This window comes from Phasianus colchicus, chromosome 5, assembly GCF_987193195.1.
Source record: "Phasianus colchicus chromosome 5, bPhaCol1.hap1.1, whole genome shotgun sequence".
Lineage (NCBI taxonomy): Eukaryota > Metazoa > Chordata > Aves > Galliformes > Phasianidae > Phasianus > Phasianus colchicus.
The window spans coordinates 1,714,183-1,739,238 of NC_143440.1; the positions used below are offsets into that span (position 1 = coordinate 1,714,183).

The window sequence follows — 25,056 nt, forward strand, 5'->3', positions numbered from 1 at the left end:
GAAGTTTGCAAGTTGATGTTACAGATACGGTGCCACATAGAAAAGGTGGTTTTCCATGCTAATGTGAAACTCTGTCTTTTTTTTTTTATCCTGAAAAAAATTCCAACATTTTTAGCATGGGAAAATACCTTAAAGAATATATTCAGACTATTTAAGTGTATTTGGTAATGTAATTCTCAAGCCTAACATCCAGTTCATTTTCAGTGTGGCCTAACACTTCTAGTGTGACATTACTGAAAACATTCTGATTAAAGCCAGCTCTCTTATGCATACTTTACCTCTGTGACCTATGAGTAGCTTGAAACCATTTGAACTCCATCTAAATTGGATCCCCCTGGTTGTAAGTGTTACTGTGTGTCAGTTCTGTGTCAGTTGGATGGAAATCTTGCTGCAGAGGATGAAAGTTCACAGCTCTGTATTAATCTACTGGGCACACTCCATCTAATGCCTTCAGTTTTCTTGAAATGCAGCTGCTGATGACCTCTGACAGGTAACACGCAATATAGGATTTTCTAATATTTATCTTTAGTGTAAGTATTTTAAAAGTATCTTCTGCATGAAATAGATGCTAAGAGAGACAAAATTAAGAATAGTGACAAGTAGGTTACCAGAAAAAGAGATTTCTGTTGATAAAACGTATCTGGGCCCATTAGCTCATAATTGTCTTTTTCTCAAAACAGAACATGCAGCTCCTGGCTTCAGTAAAGGAAGCTGTGCACCAACAAACTGCTGGCTGTGATTCCCCTGATGTCTGTAGGTTCAAACTGGTGTGTGAAGTGGAGTTTAACAAATATCATATATATATTCCTGAAGCTTCATGGCTTCTGGAGCAAACAACATAAATCATTGTAAGGTAGTAGAATTTATCTTTAACTCACAGATAGGAACTACTAATTCAGCACCAGCTCTGATTTAAAAGAGAATCTGTATAGACTTATCCAGCCTGAGTGCCACTGTTGTCAACATCCTCTGTTACAGTGCAACACAGAATCACAGAATGGTTGGGTTGGAAGGGACCTCAAGGATCATCAATCTCCAACTCCCCTGCCACAGGCAGAGCCACCAACCTCCACATTTACACTAGACCAGGCTGCCCAGGGCCCCATCCAACCTGGCCTTGAACACCTCTGCTGTCTCGCTGTTACAGAGTCTTAAATTGCAAGTACATTACATTTGGGTTTGCTTTTGAAGTGATCTTTTTTGTGCAGAAAATTCCAAGCTAAAACAAAGTCTAATAGGTTCCAGTCTGTAAGTTTGCAACTTGATCTCATTTCCATTAAAGCTAACATTAAAGCCTATGTCTTTTTCAGTAGGAGGAGGATTTAAATATTGAGCAAGCATCTGAAAGGAAGCTAATCTTGCATTCCTTGCAAACCCCAGATTGTCTCTGAAAACAGTGAGGTTTGGTAGGCAGAAGGAAGTCTGAGGTTAAGTGCTGGTTTGTGATGGGAAGATGATGACACTGGGAGGGATGCTTTTCAGGCACTAGGCATGAAACAAATACAGCTTTCTCAAAGCCCTGTGCCTGGAAGGATTCAAGGCCAGGCTGGATGGGGCCCTGGGCAGCCTGATCTGGTGGGTGGCAACCAGCCCATGGCAGGGGGGTTGGAACTACAGGGGCTTTATGTCCCTCGCAATCCCAGTCATTCTGTGGTTCTATACATGGAGTATTTTAAGACACTAGCTGTCAGATCGCTTCTTAGAATGGTTTGAGTGTGTTGTTTTTCTGTTGCTTCCACTTTAAAATCCAGACTTTTAGAAGATTCTGAGAGCCTCTTTTTCCTGTGACTCACGTGCAGAAATGGTTTTTTGATGGCAACCTGTGAATAGCTCTGGAACCTGAGGGTTCTCTTCTGCCAGCGGCTCCTGGTGCCTGCTGGCTGAGTGGAAGGCAGAGGCCAGAGATGCTGCAGCAGCACTGCCACGCAGTTCTCTGCAGGTACATACATGGCACCTGCACACATTCTAATATACATATAACAGTATGGGCACTCTTGCAACTGTGTAGCAGCAACAAAATTTAAGAATAAAGTAGCAGCAGCTTGCAGACTGGCAGTCTTGTGGCTTGTGGTCTTTGAGCATTGATTTTTGCTTTGTTAATTTGGCAGTACTGAATGCAGGTAACCGGCGTTCTGACCCGACAAACATAGGGAAAATCCATCAGATGAGAGAATGTTTTGAAATCACATGAGTGTGTGCAGTTATTCAGATTTGGAACTGAAAGCAGTAAAGTATGGACTGATAACGATAACCTCTTTCTTTCCTCTTCTTTGACTCACATTCTTAATTATAATAGAGAACCCGCAACCAGAAGAATAATTAAGTCATTGAAGAACTTGTCTAGATGGTAAATTTTCATTTTAAGCCTTCAACTGTGCTGTGGGATAAACTAAATTTGAAAGAATAATAAGCATTATTGAAACAAAAACAGCAAGGCGTGAGGTGGTACAGTTTAATAAACTTTGCTGCATGTGAAATAGCTGATTAAAATCATGTATACTTAGAGAAGTTGTTATCAATAACAAATGTCTCATCTCAGATATAAGAGTCTGATGTCAGAGCAGGACAAAACATCTTCCAACTATAGCAGTTTAGCAAGAGGTAAAGCCAAGGACTCCCGTGGAATGAAGATGATTCTATAGCTTCTGCTCTCTGATCCAGTAACATAAAGTATAGCCTCAGTCTGTAGCTTGAGCAGAAGCTCAAGTATATACTTGTTCATGTTTATTCTAGAATTTTACCTTCTTAAGGTTAACAACTTGTTCTGAATGGTTGTTGTCTGACTGTTAGTTTATCTTGCATCTTGGCAGAGATGACAGCTAATCTCAGGAAGTCATCTGTCCAGATTTGACTTAAAAGCTACAGAGTTTTGTAGGTCTGACCCATACTGTGCCTGCCACAGGCCTTGTGGAAAGCTGGTGTCTGAATCCTTACTTTTCCCTTTGTCTTTTGCTCTGCTATTTCTATATTTTAATTTTGTTTTTCTTTTCACTTCTCTTTTCCAGAGGTGACACATCTCAATGGATGGGCCATTGTGACAGTGAGGGTGCTGCAAATTGACAATGGGACTCTGCTTCTCTAAGCCACTGTTAAAGACTATGGTGTGAGCAGATCTGAGAGCACAAGAAGAATCAGTGGGAATCTTGGATGGACAAAGAGGTACCCTGGTTACATTTTAGGTGAGATATATATAATGATATGAAACATATATGTGTTTTTCTTTTAGAAGGCATCTTTCAAATCACAGTTGTGAATTTGCAGTAATGACATCACAAAAGATAGAATTGTGTCTAGCAAGTCTGAGGGAACAAAAATATAAACTCTGACAGAAGTCTCCTTAAGTCCATAGCTTGGGTTAACAGTAAGTGACAATGAAAGTGACTTTTTAACATGCAGATTTTGAGATCACCTCATGCGAAAGGATGATATCAAAACTCATGGAAATCATGCCTAGATTACTTTATAAACTTAAATGTATTACCAGAAAATCCTCTCAAGATGCCATTTACACTTTTTCTACTAAGCCTCCTATCTGTATATCCCTTAATAGAAGGAAGCCTTCTTGATATTTATTAACACAACTTTCTAATTAGGCTTATTGATAATTAATCTGGATATATCCCTGTGCATGCAGAAGGATCTCATTATCATTCTTTTAAAGTATGATATAGGACCTTCAAGAGATGCTTGCTTATGGCTCTTTTCCATTTCATGTTTTCTGCTGTGTGTGTGCCATGATGAGATTGTGGGTATAGCTCAATTTTCAAATAAGAACACACTTTAAAGAAATTAGCACTTGGTATCCACAGCTGCATTAATATTGATGTTGCCTTTGGCACGTAAAGATGTTGTTATGGCTGTAATAAGTATTTTGACACAAAAATTTTCATTTACAATAGCACGCTTTCTATTATTTCTGGGTCCCCTTTGTTTGTTTGTTTGTTTTTAAATTTGTATTACTTCCTGATTGTTGTCCAGCTCTACAAGCACTCTCTGGAGTGGCAAGAGGAATAATATAGAGCTTGGAGTCTATCGTCTGCATTCTCTTTGCATTAGGTGTAACACTGGCATGAAAATTAGAGCCCTTGCTCCAATTTTTCCAGCTGTCTCTGTCTCTCTGTGATCTTTTCGTACAAATTTTCTGGCACGTCTTTGAATATGCAAGCTTATATCACTTTCTTAAGCACACATGTGTTCCTGTCTCAAAACATGGGTACAACTGAATGGAATCTTTATTGTTGGTTGTTGGTTTTTTGTTTTTGTTTTTTTCTTTTCAGTAATTCAGATGTATTTACCCATATTATCAAGTCAAGAAAACATCTGTTTTCTTCCCTTGTCCTCTTTTTCCCAGATTTCAGTGTAAGTTTGTCTGATTTGTTTTCATTCAAAATCTTATGAATAAAGCAATATCAGGATCTTTTCACTGCCATCTTCAGGTCTTTATTTGTAGAGTACTTTTACAGCTTCAGGAATTGTTAAATTTTGGGAAATAAATGCCATCTTACTTCTGAGTTATATTTGTTTTATTTTCCTTAGGAATATTATTGCTTTAAAACTGTAGTATGTTTTCTATTTTGGTCTTTTTCTGTTGCCCCAGGAGATTACTAGGATTTGCATTGGCTGAGTGCTGTTCTTATTCTGCACATGGTTATGGGTAGGCAGGCGAGAATGCCAGGGCCAAACATGGTATTCTATTGGAAGAGCTTGTGCCAACATTTGGGCTTGAATAATTTGGAGGAGACACGATGTCACCGTCTCCATGAAGTGAATTTAAACAGGAATGTTTTGTTGTATTTTGGGTATGCATTTCAAAAATAACAATGAAAATAACTTCTTGTACGTTTCCTTAATTTCTGCATTTAGTCTCTGGTTTCACAGTCCTTGCCCTGCATTTCTCATGTCCTAGAAGTATTTCTGTTTCATTATTTTTCAAGCAGAGTTTGATGACACTGATTTAGCAGTTTCTCACAGTTCACTGCTTCAGTTTTCATCAAATTATACTTCTAGTTATACTAGACACCTTCACCATCAATTTCCATATGCCTCAAAGACATGCAGGAACCAGTTTGCCAACACTGAATTCAAATGCTAGACAATAACTGGAATAGAGGATTTTTTTTCTTAGGATATTCTGAGACAAAGGGTGTAGAATTGCTCAGCTCTTAGCATGTGGTTTCAGCCTGTATGCATTCAAAATCTAGACAATAACTGCTATGAAATATTGATCTTTACAATGTCAAATCAAGGAATAAAGATGAATGCTAACCAGAGATTTTACCCCAAGATCTGACCCTTTTCTTCCCAGAGCAACACTAGGGAACAACGCGTGTGAAATCTAACTTCTCTCTTTCACCACAGAATGGAGGCTTCATAAACGTTTTGTGCTGTGTTTTCTGTACAACAGAATTTGATAATTATGGCAGTTAACATCTAGTGAAGATTTTGGCTGTGGGCTTTCAGATGTACTTTCAGATCAGCGGTGTTGCTGGGGACATTCAAAGATTCTCGAAAATGACTGTGAAAATCTTTTCCTTCCTTCAGGGAGTCTTGTTCTTAACTTTGTGCTCAAACTGCAAAGATGTCCATACTGGAATGCTTGACCTCTTTAAGGGCTTTTCATTATGTTCATCCTACAGTTCCCTGCAATTTTCTATAAAGGGAACATCACCTGGCCCAAAGGTAATTTGGAGCCCACAAACTGAAACGAGATGTAGATGTGCCAGAGACCATGGCTCTTACATCTGTCAGAAGTTAATTATGCAAGGCATGAAGTGAAGCTCTGGTGCCTATTTGTTTAGAGGTAAAGACATCAACTCTGAGTAACTGTTAACAAAAGTCAGCAGCAGCAGGTGAATTTGCAATTAAATGTATAGCCTTCCGAAAACAAACAAACAAACCTTTCTGATACCGCTGACTTCTCAGAACTCATGGGTATGCAGTTTGTCTTACATCCATGAGCAGAAATGTCATGTGGACAGTCTGCCATAGGATGAATTAATGCAGAAGGAAGGCAGTTGCTGCCTAACTCAGAGGTCAAGCAGAGGAGAGGTTTGTGATGCTTCTTACTGTGGTACTGCGTGCCTCTTTCCTGCCAGAATGTGAAGTTTTGAAATTTCTTAGTACAATGAGCTTTGTGTGGCTGAACTGCAGCTGAAGTAAACTGAAGGCTTTGGCTTTGGCTGGATGCATTGTAGATTAATTAGCTGGTAAAATGATCACTTCAGAAAAAGGCATCTACCTTCTGCTAAATAGGCAAATTGATATGTAACAAATAGGATGTTTGAACACCTCATAGTACTTTCATAGTTGCTTATTCAGTGCCACAGCTTGTTGACCAGGTGACCCAAACACCTTTCCTTGTCACATGTCCTGAACCTTCAGAATCTGGAAGCAAACCTAAATGTTCCTGCAGTAATATTGTTGCAATAATTGCCATGCATCAGACAATATTTTCATCTGCATGTATGGACAAAACTGAAGTCCCTGCCTGCTCTGTTATGAAGAAATAAATCACCCAGACTTTGTTCTCAATTTTGAAACAAATCAGTTCTATCCCTCAAGCCCCTGTTTATTGGGAATGGTTTCTGCTCTAGGTACCTTGACTAGCAGTTACTTTGAGACTTTTTAAAAGGAATATGATTCACCTACTGCTTTTTTTGCATCAGTTTTTGTCTCTGCAGAGAAAGTTCCAATCAAATATTTTATTTAATTTAATGAGGGAAAAGCAGCAGTCATTATCCTGTGACAGGGTTCCCGTCCATCAGATAGAAAATGAACACCCAGAGAACAACTAGTGATACTTCCTTCAGTCTTGCTTGATGCTCTACCAGCATTATAATGATGTGTTCCCCTCTGCCTGCAGATTCTGACAGAAGACTTCAGTTTTGCTTCCTGAAGAGAATTGTCCTTCTTCCCAAAAAGCTGGTGTACTTGTGTGGAGAGGCCATGGATTCTTCCTGAAGATAGTGTGTTCGCTGGTGTTTGACAGGTTAGTGTGTGGGCACGTACTTGTGAGAGGAAGAAGTCAGATAAAAAGTTGTAACAGTGGAGGCTGCAAAAATTAAAAGCCAAGAGGTGATATATTTTTAAAAATTTGTTTTTTTAAGGTTTAATTACCTGCTAGTTCCTGTCTCTGATTTTTGGAAGGTAAAGACACTCTAAGAGCTGAAAGAACAGCTTGTATGTTCAAAACTGGTTTTGTTGCTTTGTTTTTATATCTAATACTATGTTTTTCTGTTGTACGTGTTGTTGGCCACCAAATGCTTAGTGACTTTCAGGCTACAAATGAAGGAAGAGAGCAATGGAGAACTTTTCATCCATCCAACTGCACTCTGCAACTTTCAAATGTGGTATTTGCTCAGTGGGGCATAAAGCCTTGACAAACAGAATATTCCCAGCTGTCTTTACTTCCACAGTTACTGAAGAATTTTTAGTTAAATGAGTGGAACAACCATATTAAGATACAGTTCTTGGCAGAATTGCAGTGGTGTATATTGAAATATGGTGAATCTAGTGACTTAGTTTAGGTCACTACTAGCAGCTAACTACTGGATCCAACTCTACATTCTTAATACCTTAACAAATCAAAATATGTGTGATCTAGCACTGCAGGTGCTGCACACCAGCACATCCCAATCTCTAAAAGCTGAAATTGAGTTCTCTGTGCAATGCAAATGAGAACCCTCCTTACCATGGTCTTAAATGGGCTAAAAATCCAGGAAATACCTGCATTAAAACAAAAACAAACAAATGAAAAAGCCTCCAAAGGACAGAACAAAGCAATGAAAAACTCTTAAAAACCTCCCTGATACTGTGTCCAAACCAAAAGATAGTGTGAAACACTGGCCTACCTTTTTCTGAAACTGTAACATCCTCTGTGCCAGCCTTGGTCCTGTGCTGCTGACTGCAGCATGGGACTGGGGAAGCAGAGCTGCTTTAAAACCCTTTTGGCCTTTTCAGTAGGAGGCATTTTTATTAACAGATTCTTTTTTTCCTTGGTTTGTGTCCTTAAACAATAGAAGCAAAGAAAAAAAAAAGTGATAGAGGAATGGAAGAGTTGTAGGAACACCCTCAAGATAGCGTTGTTGATCATTCATGACTGTGAGGTATGGCCTTGTAGTCAAGTCTTGCCTCCTTGGGTCAGGTGATAGAATATTCTTGGTATACCTTACTTTGAGAGTAGCTTTACAAGTCATGGAGCATGATAAGGCACCAAAAGATGTAGTACATCCTGACCGGGTTGGATCTGTGTCAGGACAGTCCTTTAATCACAGATCAGTGTCATGATATGCAGTTGCAGAATTTGTCTGTTTTACTTCCTTTTCTTTTTTATCCCTTTTATTTAAAAGATTACTCAAAAGTTTGTATTACATAGGGAACAAGATCTGAGGAACATGCTGTAAATGATACCTTTCTTGTATTGCTTCACAAACAGCAAAGAGTCACGGAAGAGTATTTGCAATCAGGGCATGATAGATTTTGGAAAATCTCATGAGATTGTAGTACGTTCTAATTTTTAACATCCATCAGGTGCATCTGTGCCATACCTGCCATGGATTTGTAGAAGCGAAAGAATAAAATCCAGGGCAAACTCTGACCACAACTGAGGCTTCGTGTACCATATACACCTTTAAGATGACAAGTAGGAAGTATTAAAGTAAGCAAAAGCTGCTTATTTTGAACTTCATCCAACTAGAAAAATCAGTCCTGTGACGCTCGCAGTAGGCAGCTTGGTTACTTTTTGATTTTTCAAATGTATCTCCGAAATCCTGTCAAACTTATATTAGTAGTTCTGCATCCCAGCCAAAATAAGGATGTTTTCTTTGTCTGTACTCACATACTTGCATTTTGAGCTGCTTTTTTTATTTGGAAAGTAAAGGTGGCGAATAGAACTCCTTTCCTCTGAAAACCTTTCAATCAATTTAAGAAAGCTATTTTTCCCTCTGATAGCAACTCTAGGGCCAGTGCATTTCTAGAATAGGTGCTTTGGAAAGCACTCTGTTCTCAGAGAGCCAGAAGACAAGGAGTTTGCTAAGAGTTCTGCTACAAGTTATCACAGAGCTCTTTGAGCTTTCTCTCACCTACCAATACTTCCTCCCTCTCTTTTCTGCTGTGCTAGAAGCTCGTTGGTTGTTATAGTGCTGGGGGCTCTAGATGTGCTAGAAAGAAAGGAAAAGCCTCGCTTCTGTGACTGCAGAGAAGGGATTCAGCAGGTTCTGAGTCAAACCCACTCACGTCCCCTGGTATTTTTATATTTACGTGGCATTGGTACCAGTGAAGCTCTCCTATCCTCTCTGTGTCCTCTGTTGCTCAACCCACTCCCAGCTCCGTCCCAGCACAAGCATTAGTGCAGCTGGGAGGTGAATCAGAAGGGGAGGCTGTGCCCTGGTGCTGGCTGCGTGTTCCCAGAGGGGCTCACTGCTCACACAGGGCTGGGTGGGTGGGCAGAGTGCTGCGTTGCTGATTTTTCCTGGTGTCAGTCAGCTAAAAATATGTGGCAAGCTACGGCCTCAGCCTTCATTGCACTCAAAGCTTCCTTGGAGATGCTGCTTTGATTTGCAGAGCATTTTGTCTGAAACAGGATTGTTCCTTTGGTCTGTGGTGTTTAGAAAAAACAGCAGTAATAAAAGATCAGAAAGGTCTAATGTAAAATTAGGGGGAAAAAAAACCAAAACCACGCGATTCAATTATTTTTTCAGGTTGATTTTTCTTCTTGTCCTTCCAAACAGGACAACCCATCCTCGTGGATTTCTGTCTCACAATGCCTGGACCCTTTTCATTGTTTTCAGCAACAAAGAAAATCCCCTCTATTTGCCATGCATAGCCAAAGGTTGGCCTGAGCTGAAATTATTTACTGGAAATTCATAGGACACAGCATGCTCTTAGAAGCCTGTTCCTAGCAGGCTCTCATTTTTCTGCCCACTTCTTAGGATTTGTTTTCTTCTTTGCACTATGGATGTATGGCTGGAAGTCCTCTTCTCATTTGTTGTCTGGAAGCGAAGGAACAAACACATCTGCCTTCGCTTCTTTACTTTGTCACCATTGTGGCTGCTGACACAAATGCTATAGCTTTTTTTTTTTTTTAAAAAAAAAAAGCCAAAAAGCCACCAGCAACCTCTCTGATTCTGCCTCCTTCGCTTCTGTGTAGAAAAGCCCCAGTTGCCCTAAGACAATGTTCAGCCTGAAATGACAAGCCCACGCTGCCGTTTCTGTTTTTCTCCCGGCTGCCGAGGTTAGCTCATCTCCGGCAGAACGCAGCACTGCAGTGCTCTCGAGCCAGGAAAGGTGCGCAGCCTGTGGAAACCTTTTGGAGGGGTTGTTTTTCTTTTTCTTTCTTTCTTTCTCTCTCTCTCTCTTTTTTTTTTTTTTTTTTTTTTTTTTTTGGCGTGTGAATTGGCGGCGTTGATGTTTTCTGTCTCCCCGGGCGGAGGAAAAAGAGCCGCAGCGCCGCGAGATGCCGAGCTGCGGGCAGAGCCGCGGGCAGGGGCCGCCCTGCGGGTCTCGGCCCCGGCCTCCCCGCCCTGACCCCGGCACGGAGCCGCCGCTCCCGGAGGCCTCCCCTCCCCTCCCGGCTCGGCGGAGGAGGCTTTGCCGCACTTGGGAAATGCAGCAGCGAATCCTCCCTCCCTCCGTGCCCGGGGGGGCGAAGTGCGAGGCAGCGGGAGGAGCTGTGTGTGCGTGTGTGTGTGTGTGTGTGAGCGAGCAGCGCTCCGCGTTTCCTGGTGCCTGCTCCCTGACCCCAGTGGCAGCTCCGCTCACTGCACCGCGCCCAGGCCGCCGCCGCCGGGCACCGCCGCGGGTCGGGCGCAGGCTCTGCCCCGGCCGCGCCCCCGCCGCCCCATGGCGCGGCCCCGCCGCCCGCGCTGACGGCGTCCCCGGGCCGCAGCGGGCGCCGCCGAGGGGAGGTGAGCGGGGAGCGGGAGGCGGGCGGGGGGCTCCGGCGGGCGGCGGCGGAGCACAAAGCGGCGGTCGGCGGGGCCGCGCCACGGGCGAGAGCGGGGGGAGCCGGGCGGCAGCTCGGCGGCGCTCACTCACAACAATACGGCACCGCCATCCCCCCTCCCGCCGTGACCGTGCCGGGTCGGGGCGGCGCGGAGCGGAGCGGAGCTGCCCGCGGCCGCGGCGCGGTTTGCGGCGGCGCCGAGCGAGCGCGCCCTGCCCTGCGCTGCCCTGCCCTCCTCCCCCGGCCGTGCCCCCGCCGCCTCCCTCCGCGCCGGGGGCAGCGCGGGCCGGGCGGGTAGGCCGGGGAGCGTCGCGCCGCGGGCGGGGGGCGGGGGGCGCGCCGCGAAAGTAGCGCTGGCGAGCGGCGGGCGGGCCCCGGGGCGGCGGAGTTCCCCGCTCGGGTTGAGAGCGGCCGCCTCCCGCGGCGCGCTGCGGATCCCCGACCCCGGAGGCCCGAGACGCTCGGGAGCGGAGCGGAGCGGACCTCCCGGGGGTGGCGCGGGTTCGGGCGGCTCCTCCCGCGTCTCGCGCCGCTCGGCCCGGCTCGCGGGGGCCGCGCCGCAAAGTTGGCGCGCGGCGGCCCCTCCGCCGGCAGCCGGCGCCCGGGCGGGGGCAGGGCAGGGCAGGGCCGGGCGAGCGGGGCCGGGCCGGGGGCGCGGGGCGTGGCCTGCGGCACGCGCCGGACCGCCGTCGGCCGGAGCCATTGGCCGCCCGCGGCCGTCAATCAGCGGGGGGGGCGAGCCCGGCGCCCCGCGGGGCCGCGGCCGGGGCGGCCCGGGAGCCGGCGGCGGGCGGAGGTGGGCGGCCGGGGTCCGGCCGCGGGCTGCCGACGGCTTCGGCCCTCCCGTGTTCGGTGGCGCGGGACGCGGCTCGAAGGGAGCCCGGAGTCGTTCCGCGGAGCCGTCGTCGGAGCGAGCGGTAACGGGCGGCGGGAGCCGAGCCGGGGGAGGCGCGGTGCGGCGAGCGCGGGGCCGGGGCCGCGTCGGGTAAACCCCGCCGTGCCGTGCGGTGCCGGCCGACGGGACGCTTTCTGCAATTGAAGTCGGGGAGCGTCAGCGTTTTATTTGAGGGAAGCGCGGTTTTTTATGTATCGGCGTGCGTGCGCGGACCCAGAGCCTCTCCGCGTAGTTGTCCGTTAAACGCAGCGCTGTGGTTTCATTGACTTATCCGTGCTAGTTTTCTGAGAGTTCGGTGGTGCGTTCGTTTTGAAACGAGCCGCGTGTCGGCTCGTGCCCGACCTCCTGTGCCGGGAGGCTCCCGGCGCTTTGCAGTGCGGCGGTGCCCGGCTCCGCACAATGCGGCTCCGTGGCGGTGCGCACGGCCGGCCGGGCTGCGCTGCTCCCGGGCTGCGGCTGCACGGCTGGGCTCCGTGCCGGGCTGCCGGGCTGCACCTGCGGCAGCGCCTCTCCTAGGAACTGCCGTACGGCGCGGGCGGAGCGGAGTTACTTCACGGATAAGGGAGATAATGCAACTTTTATTATTTTGTCCTCGTCTCCTGCCTGTAATCTTCGGGGAGTGAGTACGTTTAGAGAAAAAACGGGAGGGATTCAAAATAGCCTTAAATAAAAGAAAAAAACGAACGGCTTAGGCTCCAGATGAACGTGTTTTTAAAGTTTAGGAGTGCTCAGCTCCTTCTCGGAATTTTTTTAGCGAGGTCTCCGTTAAAGAAGCTCCCAGTTGGGCACTGGCAGTAGGTGAGAGTTGCTTCTCCAGCCCGGCGGTGGCTGCTGGGTTTGATTTCCCAAGGATGCTCCTCGGCTTTGTGTTAATTTAAGCACAGGGGTTCATTCTCAACATTAAAGGCTAGTGCAGTGGGAAGCAATTGTAGCTTCTGTGCTTAAAGTCATTCTGGAAGTCAACTTTAAAGTATTTAATGCAGCTATTCAAGTATCCCTTAATCATTTGTTTTATATCAGCTTGTCGTAATTTTTCTGCAACGTAGATTGTTATGAACTTTATAAAAATGCTTATTGTCTTTATGTATAATTCCCTCTCGTGAACAAATTGGATTTTTTTTTTTTCTGTGAGCAAACTATAATATGAGATGTAATGCCCTGACCTTTCTTTTGCTAGATTACCTCAAACACTGCGAATTAGCTTTTCTAAATATCTGAGCATATTTTCTGTTGGTTTGGCGTGTTCTGTATGGTAGCTTTTAATTGCAAAAAAATAACATTAGACATGTAATTTTCACTCCACTTAATTTATGCAAACGCTAAAGTTCTTGCTGCGAAAAGCAAAACTTGGTCTTTTTCCTCGGGGCCTGGATGGGGAGCCTGCTTGTTAATGACAGTCATTTTTCCAACAGGAAGATGTTTTCATTTGTATTTACTTTTCAGTGCAGGGCAATTATGCAGTTCTGTGTTGCGAGCGCTTCGTAGTTTGTATCTCAAAAGAATTACGGTTCTTGGAACAGGACTGCAATTTGAAGCAGGTGTTTTTTTATTTTTTTTACTGTTATGCAAAATAACACTGAAATATAATTGTAAGGGAAATTAAGGAAACAGCTGCAAACTCGGGATGGTAACCATTACATTAAGACTTGTAAGCAGTTGTTGCATTATCTTAAAACGTAGCAAAGATTTGGCCTAATAAAGCTCACCTTGTTGGTTTTTACCCCTAAAACTCTTCTGCTTATCCTTAGGAGAGGGGGTTAATGCAAAGAGCAGAGCGTAACCTCAGCTTCTGGGGAGTACTGTCTCGCTGATTGCTCTGTTTAAATGGGAACTTTATGGCTTAGTTTCATCTGGCCTTTTTTTTTTTCTTTTTTTTTTTTTTTCTCTAAGCAATGAAGGAGATGAGGAATAGAACCCAATTACTGGAATGGAGGTTGCCGAATGTCTTAACCCAGCTAACATATGGAAGCCTACATAGGCCTGAGGTTGTAAAATAATAAAATAAATGGCCTATAGCAGGCCATCTGCCATTTGCGGGGCAGTTTTGTCGTACTTCATGCCAAACTGGAAATTAGTCTTTGTATTAAAAATATATTTTGAATACAAATCAAAGATTCCAAACGTTACACGTGGCAAACACATTTTGGCCTGGAAGCTAAGAGAAGCCAGGAATATCACACTGGAAAAACATTGCTCGGTTTGATGCTCGGGTGACAAAGCTCTCCTCTTTCTTATCTCTTTTTGGTTTTGTAAATTGCACACCGCTGTGTGAGTAGAAACTGAAGAGTAAGTCAGCTGTACGGGGTATCAGCATTTCATTGAAGTGCTGCAGCTCGGGTAGCATGCCCCAGCTGAGGCTCTCCAACAGTGCTTTGGAAGAATTGCTCATCTTGAAAGTATTCTTCAGAAATCTGCTGAGCAATTTCCCCAAAGTCCTTCTGAAGGCAGGCGGGCAGCTGGGGCATCCCGAGCTTATTGGTTCAGGACACTGAGGCTCTCATTCTGGGGGGGAGCGGAAGGGAAACTCAGCAGAGGTAGGATTTGGGAAATTTCTGGCTTTCTCCTCATTCTTGTGTCACAGAATGCTTCCAGCCTCAGTGCAAAAACGTACCTAGGAGCACTTTGAAGATGTGAAAGATAAGGACACGCATAGTGAGGAAAAGCATTTCTTTCATCTTAGGCAGAAATATTTATGCATGAAATTGCACTTAAATCTATCCGATAAATCATTACTGCCTGCTGATGAATCCAAACCAGTTTCAGTGCTACTGGACCATAATGTGGATATTTTGTTAGGGTTGTCTAGATGCTAGCCTTCTTGCAGGCAGAGGCATACATCGTTTCAAAGGTATTTGTGTGCGTTTTTTGCTTTGTAACTGTAGAACTTTCTGCCTTGTGTCTGCTTCCTACAGTCCCTCAGCTATCGCTCATTCTGTGAAGCCACGGCGGGGCCTTGGAACAGTTCTTGTCCTTCAGGAAAACAGTCTACTTGTTAATTTCCATGTTTGCAATTAGACGTCACTCAAAATAAAGAATTTTAAGTATATGGAGTGCTTATCTGGGGCTTTCCATGCAGTTTGTTCTCCGGAAACTAAAACCCGTCTTTAAGCATTCATCCTTCCAACCCGTGTAGTGTTGATGGTGTTAATGTGGTGAGCACAGCTGTGAGTAGCAACGCGTGCAGCGTTGGGCGAGGGGTACAGCAACGGCAGGAGGGAGATCTCTGGCTGGAAACGTGGAGAGGAGGGAGCCGTGTGTCCGTGCGTGCCTCCATCTCCCCGCAGCTGAGCATGTGCTGTTTCCTCACAGCTCGGGGCTGCTGGCGAGGAGCTGCTCGGCCTGGGGAGCTGCCAGGAACACGATGCCCTGCCCTGCTCTCGGCCTTGGGAAGCTGTGAGTTGCTCATGTCCATAAGGAGGAAGGATGGCTCATGGAATTCCTTCACAAGGCAAAGTTACCATAACGGTGGATGAGTACAGCTCCAACCCGACGCAGGCCTTCACGCACTACAACATTAACCAGAGCAGGTTCCAGCCTCCGCATGTGCACATGTAAGTATTACCGATGTGTGTCTGTCTGTCCGCCTGTCCGTCCCCGCAGACCCGGCTCTGTGCCGCTCGCCCCGCTACCTGCCCGAGGCAGCCGTGCCTTTAAAATCGAAGCTCCCTTCCCCCGGCCCTCCCGCTCCTTACGAAATAAGGTCTAATTGGGACTAATTGTCCCCCTCCCCCCGGTCACTGCATCCTTTGTCCTCGCGGTTGCGGGGATCGTGTGCCGCATGCCGGCTCCGCGCGACGTGAGCACAAAGGAGCCCCACGACGAGTCCGAACGCGGCTTGGAATAGCGGGCACGGCCTGAGCCGCAGCTGCCCGGAGCTCGGCACCACGGCTGCGTTCTCAACCGAACGTCGCCTTAACTCTCAATTTCCTTCCCATTGTTCAGGCGGGTCTGATCTTTATCGGTTAGCTCCGTTCAGGTTATTTTTCTTTCAACGCTAATAGACTGAAAAGCACTTGAAACTAAAACAAAGAGGACATCTCTTGACCTGCTCTTTGCCATTGTGAGTCAGGATTTGGAGTGATGTCATGCTATTGAATCTGATAAGGATTTTGCATAATAAGAGTGAAAAAGTTGTAGGCTACTTCGTGGCATTTTGTTATGTAGAAGCCTACCGGAAGAGACACAATGCCAGAGTTCAGCACCTTCTAATAGGATTTCATGTGGTTACCATCTTCTGTAAAGCAACTTTCCCGAGGAAGGATGCTGGAGTGGCTGCCGTGTTTGCGACCGTTGACGTTTTTGTCAGTTACTTTTGGTTTATTTCTGCAGCGATGCTGTGACTCTGCTTTAGCCTATGTTTCCATTTCTTATTCGCTGCTCAGATCTTTTGTCAGCAAATTTCTGTTGCAAGTTTCGCACTCCAGACCGACTTCTGACTGACACTGAGCATGAACTCAGAACAAACAATAGAGATTTGGAAAGCAGTTTTAAAGAGCCCTTTCTTACCGACGACTGGTTTGAATGGGAGCTGATTTTAGGACCGACTAAAGTGTAGTGTAGTGTTCAGTGTCTTAAGAATTATTCTTTCCTTATTAAGAATTATTCATCCTCTGTTTCAAATGTGCGCAAACAGCTGCACTCCCCTAAGAACCTGTGTACCTCTTAAATAATGGTACTGACTTGTCAGATATCCGAAGATATTTCACTTTTTCAGAGACGTCATAAAGTTGACAGAAATACTGACTCAATAGGCTACGACATAGTGACAATATTTAAAAACCAAATAGCTGAAAGACCGCAGCATTCTTAAATTCATCTATGGATATGTCATATGAAAAGGGAGATCAGAATTAAAAAAAAAATAAAAAAAAAAATTGGGAGAAGATTAGTCTGAGAACGTTACAACAGAACACAGACACAACGTTGCAGCACAAGGGATGAGTTGGGGCTGTAGTTGATGGCAAGTGATGGGTTTTGGAAGACCTGATGAGGAAAAAGTGATAGGATCCTAGAAAGTACCAGGAGTTGTGGGCAGAACAGAGTGAGAAAGTGAAGATACGACAAAGGCTATGGGTAATTTCTTGGATGAGAGGGGAAGCGAATTAGAGCATATTGTAACTTCAGAAGGGGGCCTTATTTCCTTATTTGCCAACCCAATGTTTTTAATGGAAGCACCGTGGGTGTTTCTGAAACAGTGTCTTCATGCAAGAAGTCCTGAACAGAAAATTGGTAAAAGCAACATCAACAAGGAAACAGTAATTAATTTTTGTGCTGTTGTCTTTGGTAGTGCCACATTGCTGCAGCTGTCAGGGTTGTTAGATGAGGTTTTGCAGTTCTGCTTTTCTGTTTTGCTATCTGCATGCATTTTTATTTAAAGATGGTGTTTGAGGAGGTTTTCCTTCTTTTTTTCGTGAAAAGTTAATATTAAAAAACTGTGGGCTGTTGAGAAATTTGCAAAGCAACACAGAAACGGAGTGTTACGACGTGTGTGAGTAGCTGGACAATCTGTTGCTCCAGGGCCCTGCTGCATACCATCAATCAGTGGCTGGTTGCAGTTTGAGGACATTGTTCTTCCCCAGAGGAACTAATTTGTAAATCAGTTATTTCTTTATGCATATGCATCTTCACATGTAAAGGTGAGAACTGTATTCTTGGCACATATTGAGCCATTTCTGTTTGTGTTTTTCATTGGGCTGCATTCTCACCTCACGTGGAGTAAATTAAGAGCCCTTGGGATTTCACCAGTACAAAGATGATGTTTAAAGAAGTACTGGAATTGGACTTCCTGCTCCCTGAGGCTTTATTTTTTTTTTTCCCTGCTTTTATTTTGTGCCTTTCACATAGTAGTGTTACGTAGTTTAATCATCATGGATGCAGTTCTCGTTAATTGTCTTTAAATATGTTTTTACTCTGGCACTTCTTAGTGCACCCATTTAAGTGTTCCACCAGGTAAATAACAGTGCATCAAAACTCCCTTTGCTTAGGCTGACCGATGGCAGTTTTGTCAGTTACTTAGATGTTTGTGTGGTATGAATTCCATGACTTTGTTCAATCTTTGTTTTATTTCTCCACTGATTAATGTTTGAGCGGGTGGACAGTTTTCACTGTAAGCTTATTTTGGATAAAGGGACAGATGTTGAGTTATTGGACGTCTCGAGGCAATGAAACCCATCGGTCTCACCCATTTTCTGAAGATGTTATTGAATGTTTGCATTTGAATGTTTGTACATAGAATATTTACCTTTGCTTACTTTTAATTGACTACACCACCTTAGTTCCTTGTTTTAAAGGGCAGCTGCAAAATAATGATGGTGATGTGCATCTATTTGCTTCTTAGTGACGATAATTCTTCTGCACATGGTAGCACTTTCCCATTTTTTGTTCAGAATTATGATTTCCAGAGGCAGTTGCTTCTTTGTTGTAGTGCTGCCCCCTCTGTTCTGTAGCACTCTCAATTGAGGGGACTTTAATATGAGTCTGATCTGAGGACTGGGAGGCTTTAAAAAGCAGGGAGGTTCTCTTTCTAGTAATGAGGTTTAGAAAGAAACAAAAGGTGTGTAAGTTTGAGACGCCTGATATGTTCTGCATGAGGCCATGTTCAGTGGTGCCAACAATACAAGTGAGCAGCGATAGGATGCAGCCCTGGGGCAGCATCAGCACGTGGAGGAGAGCTGGCAGGCCGTGATCCATCTAGAGGAGTTGTAATTATGCTCATCAGCTTTCCTTAGCCCTCACCAAAGTGGCTTAGTTGCTGGCTTTTAGCATACTGCGGGTACACAGCACAACTCTGGTGTGTTTTACATGCAGTACTAGTGGAGTAAGAAAGAGAAGAGGTTTCAGTGCAAGAGAAAGTCTTCTAAATGAGTTTATGCACACCCAGACATACAATGAATGATCTGCAACTATATAATTTTACTGCCTTTTCTGTACTAGAGTAATTCCCCATGTGAATATTCTTATTTTAAAATAGAGTATAAACATTGAGTTTTATATAAGTAGAACTTTATGTACTTTATTCACCTATACATATATGTGTATGAGTGTGTGTAAAAGTGAATATATATTAATAATGGTAATATAAAAACGCAGTTGTACACTCAGAAGAAAAAAAGCATTTAATTTTGTAAAGCCTTAAATCGTTGAGACCCAAAGATCTCGTTAGGCTTCTAACCTTGGCAAAGTGTCTGGTATATTTTTTCTTGCAGGGAAGCCATCCTGCACATGATGGGTGAGATTAGTGGAAAATTCATGCATTTGATTTGTAACATTCTGTACTTGAGCTTCATAGAAGGTGTATGATATTTAGGGAGAAGGAGAAAGGTTGGCAGTGGTAGAATATGGACTCACTTGACATTTAGAGAATAGAGGTGTTCGTACATTGAGGAATTTTAGTTGAGAGAATACAGGGATTCAGAGTAAGCTGGCTGGGTGTGGCATTTCAGGTGGTACTGATGTGCTAAACAGTCACAGCTGTGGTGCCAGGTGTCGCTCTGTCAAGTAGGCAACATTTCTTAGAAGAGCATAGGGAGCTCGTGAGCATCATAGTTGCTTTCAGTCTTTCACTACAGAAATAGAAAAAAAAAAAAAGCAGTACAATCCAAACCAAGTAAATTCCATTGAAGTACATAAGAACAGGAGTACATTGAACAGCAGCAGTTAAAAATTGAGCCTTTCTTCTGTCTCAGGTGATGTTTCCTTTTGCAGTCTGAACTTCCATCCCTCTGCTCCCTCGGTGGCAAGGATGGATGCTGAAATGCAGCAGTTCAACCACGCCACGAGTTAAACAAAACAAACCTGTTTTTCTATTCCCACTAAGCAGCCAGCAGCAGCCATTCAGCAGCTGCCTCCAGAGCAGCTGAGCTGCCCATGGGAGGGGGGATTCCAGCAGAAAGGAGGGGAGGACAGCTGTAAGTGAGAATCCCTACAGCTGTCCCAAGATCAAGAGTCTCCCCTCAAGAAGAGAGCCACTAACAGATTGCTTTTTCTCATTCTTGTGCAATAGAACAATGGAAGCGGAGCTGCAATTGTCATTAAGAAAATATTTGACGCATATGCGTGTCTCTGTGGGTATAAATAATGGAAGATTTCCATTTATCTTAATGATTTTAAATTGTGTACTTTACAAAATCTAAGCATAAAATATGTTTTCAGTTTAGATTTCAAATGTAAAATGAGAGCTTTTTTCATGAGGATACGCTTTAATTATATCTAAAGCCTTCTGAGATGCTTGAGTGGAGCATGCTGGAAGGGAAACATTTGTACAGTGGTGATATATGGCTCAGAGACTGCAGCCCTGTAATTAAAGCTCAAATTTAGTCCCCTTACATTGTGTTTATACGGTGTAGTCATATTGTGCTAACATCTCTTGAAGAATTGATTAAGTTTCTGACCTTTTTTTTGTCACTGTTAAAAGGAACAATGCCAACCTAGCTTTAAAAATATTTAGGCATCCCTGGAAGACTGATGCTCTAAAAGTGCCATTATTATTATAACAAACGTAGGACAGGTTTAAAATAATGTTTTGTCACCATCTCTCTGTTGATTACTCTATTTTCATCTTACATTGTCCTCAGATGGATGCCACAGCTGGTTTAATTTGGTGATAGAGCTGTGCTGGTGGGAACAGGCTGACCCACACCTCTCACAGACCTGTCAGTGTGTTGGTCAGACCCCAGGTATCATGTACAGCCTCGTGCAATTAGCCCTAGTGGTTCACAATGGAAGAACACAGCCCATTAAGTGAAGTTGTATTATTAACATCAGTCACTGAGAACACAGCACTTCTTTATTTAACATGTTAGGACAGAAGGGATGTTGTTGTGGAGGCAGCAGATTCTGGATTTTCTCCTTCACTTGGAAGGTGAAGGTGTGATCTGGTCTGCAAAACAACTTCTAGAATATAATTGATTTCCAGGTAAGGAGTTGATACTTTCCAGAATTTGCAGGCACCACATGGGAAACCCATCCCTTTCTTCAGGCTCAAGTTTTTTTGCTAGTGGCAGAACAACGACAGCCCTGCCTGCCTGCCAGAGGGGATGAGAGCTTGTTCCTTGTGACGCAGGGCGACTGCAAGCCCAGAGCCTGCTGTGTGCCTACCTGTAACACAGTTTATTTGCAAACCCTTGTTTGACTATTGTGTTAGATAAATAAGAGAAAGGAAAGCCCTGTAAACAGTGTGGTTTTAGAGGTCTGTGTTGTATGTCAAATGCCCACGTGCAACTTGCTTCTGTTTGATGTAGAACTGTTTTCAAATGTTAATGGTGAACATCAGTTTTGTTCTAAACGTTGCACAGATACATTGGAGTTTCCAGTTCTGATGTTGAGCTCCTTCTGTAGGTGGCTCTAGTTGTACACTCAGTTGCCCAGCATGAGCATCTATAGACAAAATGAGAAACAAAGGGACAAGCACGACTCCTTCCCAAAGGAGCAGTTGATGAGTTTCGCTTAAGAACTCGGTAAAACATTTGGGTGTAGCTTGAGGAAATAGGCATGTTTGGGTACAACAGAAGATTAGGGGTGCAGGGAGATTTCTTTAATATCTGCATCTCTTACAGTGAGCTGTGAAGTTATTTAATTGAAGAAATAATAAAAGTATGGCCCATCTCTTCTCTTGTAGATCACAAAACCAACAGATAGCTCACCTGCTGTACTCTCTGCTGTCAGAGGAGTGTTTGCCCCTGGTTTTTATGATAGGCATATTTTCTAGATACACATCATTATGCTCAGTGGAGAGACAAGCAGGAAAATGGCAATGCTCTCCTGTTTTCACCTAAAGATTATTGTTTAATTATTGTGCTGTGGTATTATAAAAAGCATTTTTGTCCCAAATATTGGATTTCTTATTCCAAGACCCTCTATTCCTTGCACACTGCTTGACATAGCCTAGAAAGATTCCGGCAGATGTTGACAAGGCAAATTCAGGACTGGAGGCTTCCTCACAGCAGAGTCCCCACTTACTGCACCGGGCATTAACTTCTATCAGCACATTAGAGGTAAAAGCACACGGCCATTAAGCTAGCACTGCCTTCCCAGGAGGGAGCAGATGGAGAGAGGCTGGGGGAGGGAAGGAGTATGATAGAGGGACTTGATCTGATGTATCTGTAAGCCAGGAGACTGGCTATTTACCACGTTTACAATTTCTCTGGTATAAGGAATTGAGTGTAGTGACTGGGAGCATCGGGGTCAGCACATTACTCCTCAATGTTTAGCTATTGTATCAGTTTATGGAAAGGAAAAGGTGCTAGCCCAGTATATCTTCCCTCATGCTCACTTTATATAGGGAGCACGAAGGAAAAAGTCATTACTTTTTAATTACTCTAAGCTTCTTTGTTTCTTAAAGCACATTTGCTTTTGGTTAGAATTACCAAAGGGTTCTTTTTCTCTCCTGTGAATGGTGAAGCAGTAGTTTTCAGGAAAATGAGAATTGTTCAGAATTGTAATTTCATGTGGGATGGCACATTTGAGAAATTGGAGCACTGTCCTATGCTCTTTGTAAATGGCAGTGATTAGTGCCACTTATTGCTTCCAGTGGGACAGGGCTGGTCTCTAGGAGTTACCAAATTAAGTGGCTTCTTCAGTTTGAAGCTATGATCCTTTATGGAGTTTCTTTCCTCTGACTGTTAACAGTGTACACACAAGATTATGATAATTAAATGAAATTAAAGAAAAAGGAAATTTTGTCTTTGATTTGCTTGTTTTGTAAACTTCCAAGTCAGCCAGGCATTTGCTTTTCCTTCCTGATGTTAAGGAAAGAATAAATTAAAGCAAATAAGTACAAACCTATTAACATTTTATAAAGAATTCAAGAATTACCTTTGAAATTACTTGAAAGTTGTTGAAATCAGTATTTTTCGATTGTGTTTCTCTTGACGTGTTTGATTTTCCATCATCTTTTGTTTGCTAAACAATAATGCTTGGGGCTCTGGAAGGGAGGCATGTTTATAATAATAGCAGAACAGAATTAATTCTTTTTATTCTATATGTTGGAACCAAAAACATTTCCACTTGGGACACACGCTTTGGGTTCCTGAGGGGGAATTATGGCTCATATTACATTTTTGGATCTTTTTGATGGTATTTTAATTGCTTGTGGAAATTTCTTATATGGTTTCTCTGCTAGGACTGTTGTCAGTATAATGAGGCTGCACGGATCAAATCCTGCAATACAAGTTTCAGACACCCTGATAATGATAATCCTCTAGGGGTCGAATATGGTTTTTTGTTAGTGTGTTTTTTTTGCTTTTGTTTTTGCACTGTGACCTTTGACATGGTGTGCTGCTAGGCTGCTTTGCATTGCAGCTGAGTGGGAGTGCCAGCGCTCGTGGGAGGATCACACATCCTATTTGTCCTGGAACCTGGTTCATCCTAGGAGCAAAGTGAAGACCTTTAGCTCTCGAGGTCTTCATCATTTGTTGTGAGTTATCTGTAAGCATAAATGCTACACCTTCAAGAAAGCAGGGTGTTTTTAAACTGTATGTAAAGAAAGTAGGGCCTTTGTTTTCTGCGAACTAGAGAAGAGAGGAAATCCTGACATTGCTTTCAAGGAAATTAAATGATCTTTGTTTAGGAGGATTTTCTTTTTTCGTTCATTTTATATATCCTTGCGTTCACTCAACATAGGCAAGAGAGGTATTAATTTAAATTGAAAGTTAACTTTGGATCGTCTGGCTTTCTTGTAGCCTGTTCATACCATCAGTTAATACTGTGATATGTGTGAACCATTATTTTGAGTGAGTAGTTCTCTTCAAAGGCTTTCAAAGTGTTATTCTGTGGAATGGGGAGGGCCTTCTGTGAATCATCTTAATCACTGTAGAGCAAAAAGCTGTAAACCGAAACACTGAGTTGGTTAGTAGTATTTTCGATTGATTAGATCAAATGAAATGAAGGTCTGTCAGAAATTTGATATAAGAAATGACAGTTTTCTGAATATCTAGTCCAAAAGAGACAACTCAGTTTCTTGAGGGTCCAGACACTTGTCCAATAAAGTGCAAGAAGAACGTACTGGGGGTGAGTAATGCAGTGGTGGTAAGCAGGAGGCAGAATAAATGGAAAATGAGGAGCAGAGAAGCAGAGGACGGAGCCCAAATACCCAGAAATAACCAGAGGTAAGATGTTGGCCTGAAGTGTACTTCCTGGCACACCTTGCACCTGCAGCTCTATCTCATTTGTTAGGATTTTACCATCTGCATATGTGCTTAAAGGCAAACTTGTTCTTGCATGCAGTCTGGAAATAACATATGACACGTTATTGCTACAGCATCAGTATCAGTCTCTTTTGAGACTTGTATTATTCTTTCTCCACATATGCACACAGAGCTATTGTAGTTACTGTTCAAGCTTCCCTCATAAGTTTCCCCACAAATGACTGTCCTGTACCTGCAGGGACCTGATGTGCAGCTGCCAGGGAGATGTCTGTTCAGACTGCAGCTGCTTCAGAGAGCACCCCTTACAGTTGTGGGCTTTGTTATGTGAACATCTTTATAGGAGCTAAAGCAGAGTCCTCTGACTGTCAGATGGGAGATTTTCTCATTGTTTAGGGTCGGATTAGCCAATAAGCTCTAAATGAAAATCGGGTAACCTGCAATATCTGATCTGTGAGTCACCTGGTCTTAAACGGTATCCTGTATATTTGTAGTGCACGAGCAGTGCTGACAAGTGCTTTCAAAGGATGTATGGATTTTCCCCTCTGTTTTCCAAGAAGAAAATGGCAGAGAATGGGAGTTAAACGTTGACTCACCAATGGCATAACTGAAGTATGTTGTAAATTAGCTGCAGCAGGTGTCTGCTTGGAGCTGCCATGCCCAGGAGTTGCATTAGACAGCACTTAAACAGGCGTTTCTTAAAGGCTGATCTCACTTCTGCAGTCATTTTGGTCCAGTGCTATAGAAAGGTACTACATGGGATGTCAGATATGACTGCATGTGTTCTTTGGGCACGTTGGAATTAAGGTCTGTTCTTGTTCTCTTTGGGAACACTATGTGTTTTACCCATTGCTATCTTGCAGGAGTCATACCACTTCTCCTAGGTGTAAAAGTAATCGTGGCTACTGCACTAGATGCAATCTGGGGTTTTAGTGATGTTGGTTCAGTGGCTCTTGCAGCTCTCATTAATGAAAGGATGTTTAAGATCAGGTGGATATAGTATTTAAACCAATGACTGCATATGGCACAACTAAAGAAAGGTTTTCTATTTGTGTTCCTAATGCTGCTGCCTGTGTTTT

At 43.8% G+C, this 25,056-nt stretch overlaps 1 protein-coding gene across 10 annotated transcripts in view; it reads left to right on the plus strand.

Annotated features, from left to right (window-relative positions):
- The window catches only part of MPPED2 (metallophosphoesterase domain containing 2), a 194,172-nt gene that overhangs the window by 69,720 nt on the left and 99,396 nt on the right, over positions 1-25,056 (plus strand). For 7 of the 10 annotated variants that reach the window (XM_090140130.1, XM_090140132.1, XM_090140133.1 and 4 more), the window contains exons 3-5: positions 3,006-3,179; positions 6,863-6,988; positions 15,147-15,388. In XM_090140130.1, the coding sequence (XP_089996256.1) occupies positions 15,261-15,388 (128 nt within the window). In that variant the 5' untranslated portion in view covers positions 3,006-3,179; positions 6,863-6,988; positions 15,147-15,260. Of the gene's footprint in view, positions 1-3,005; positions 3,180-6,862; positions 6,989-10,176; positions 10,285-10,824; positions 10,905-11,712; positions 11,860-15,146; positions 15,389-25,056 lie in introns of those variants that run through there. The other 3 variants (XM_090140139.1, XM_090140138.1, XM_090140136.1) reach the window with 3 other exon arrangements.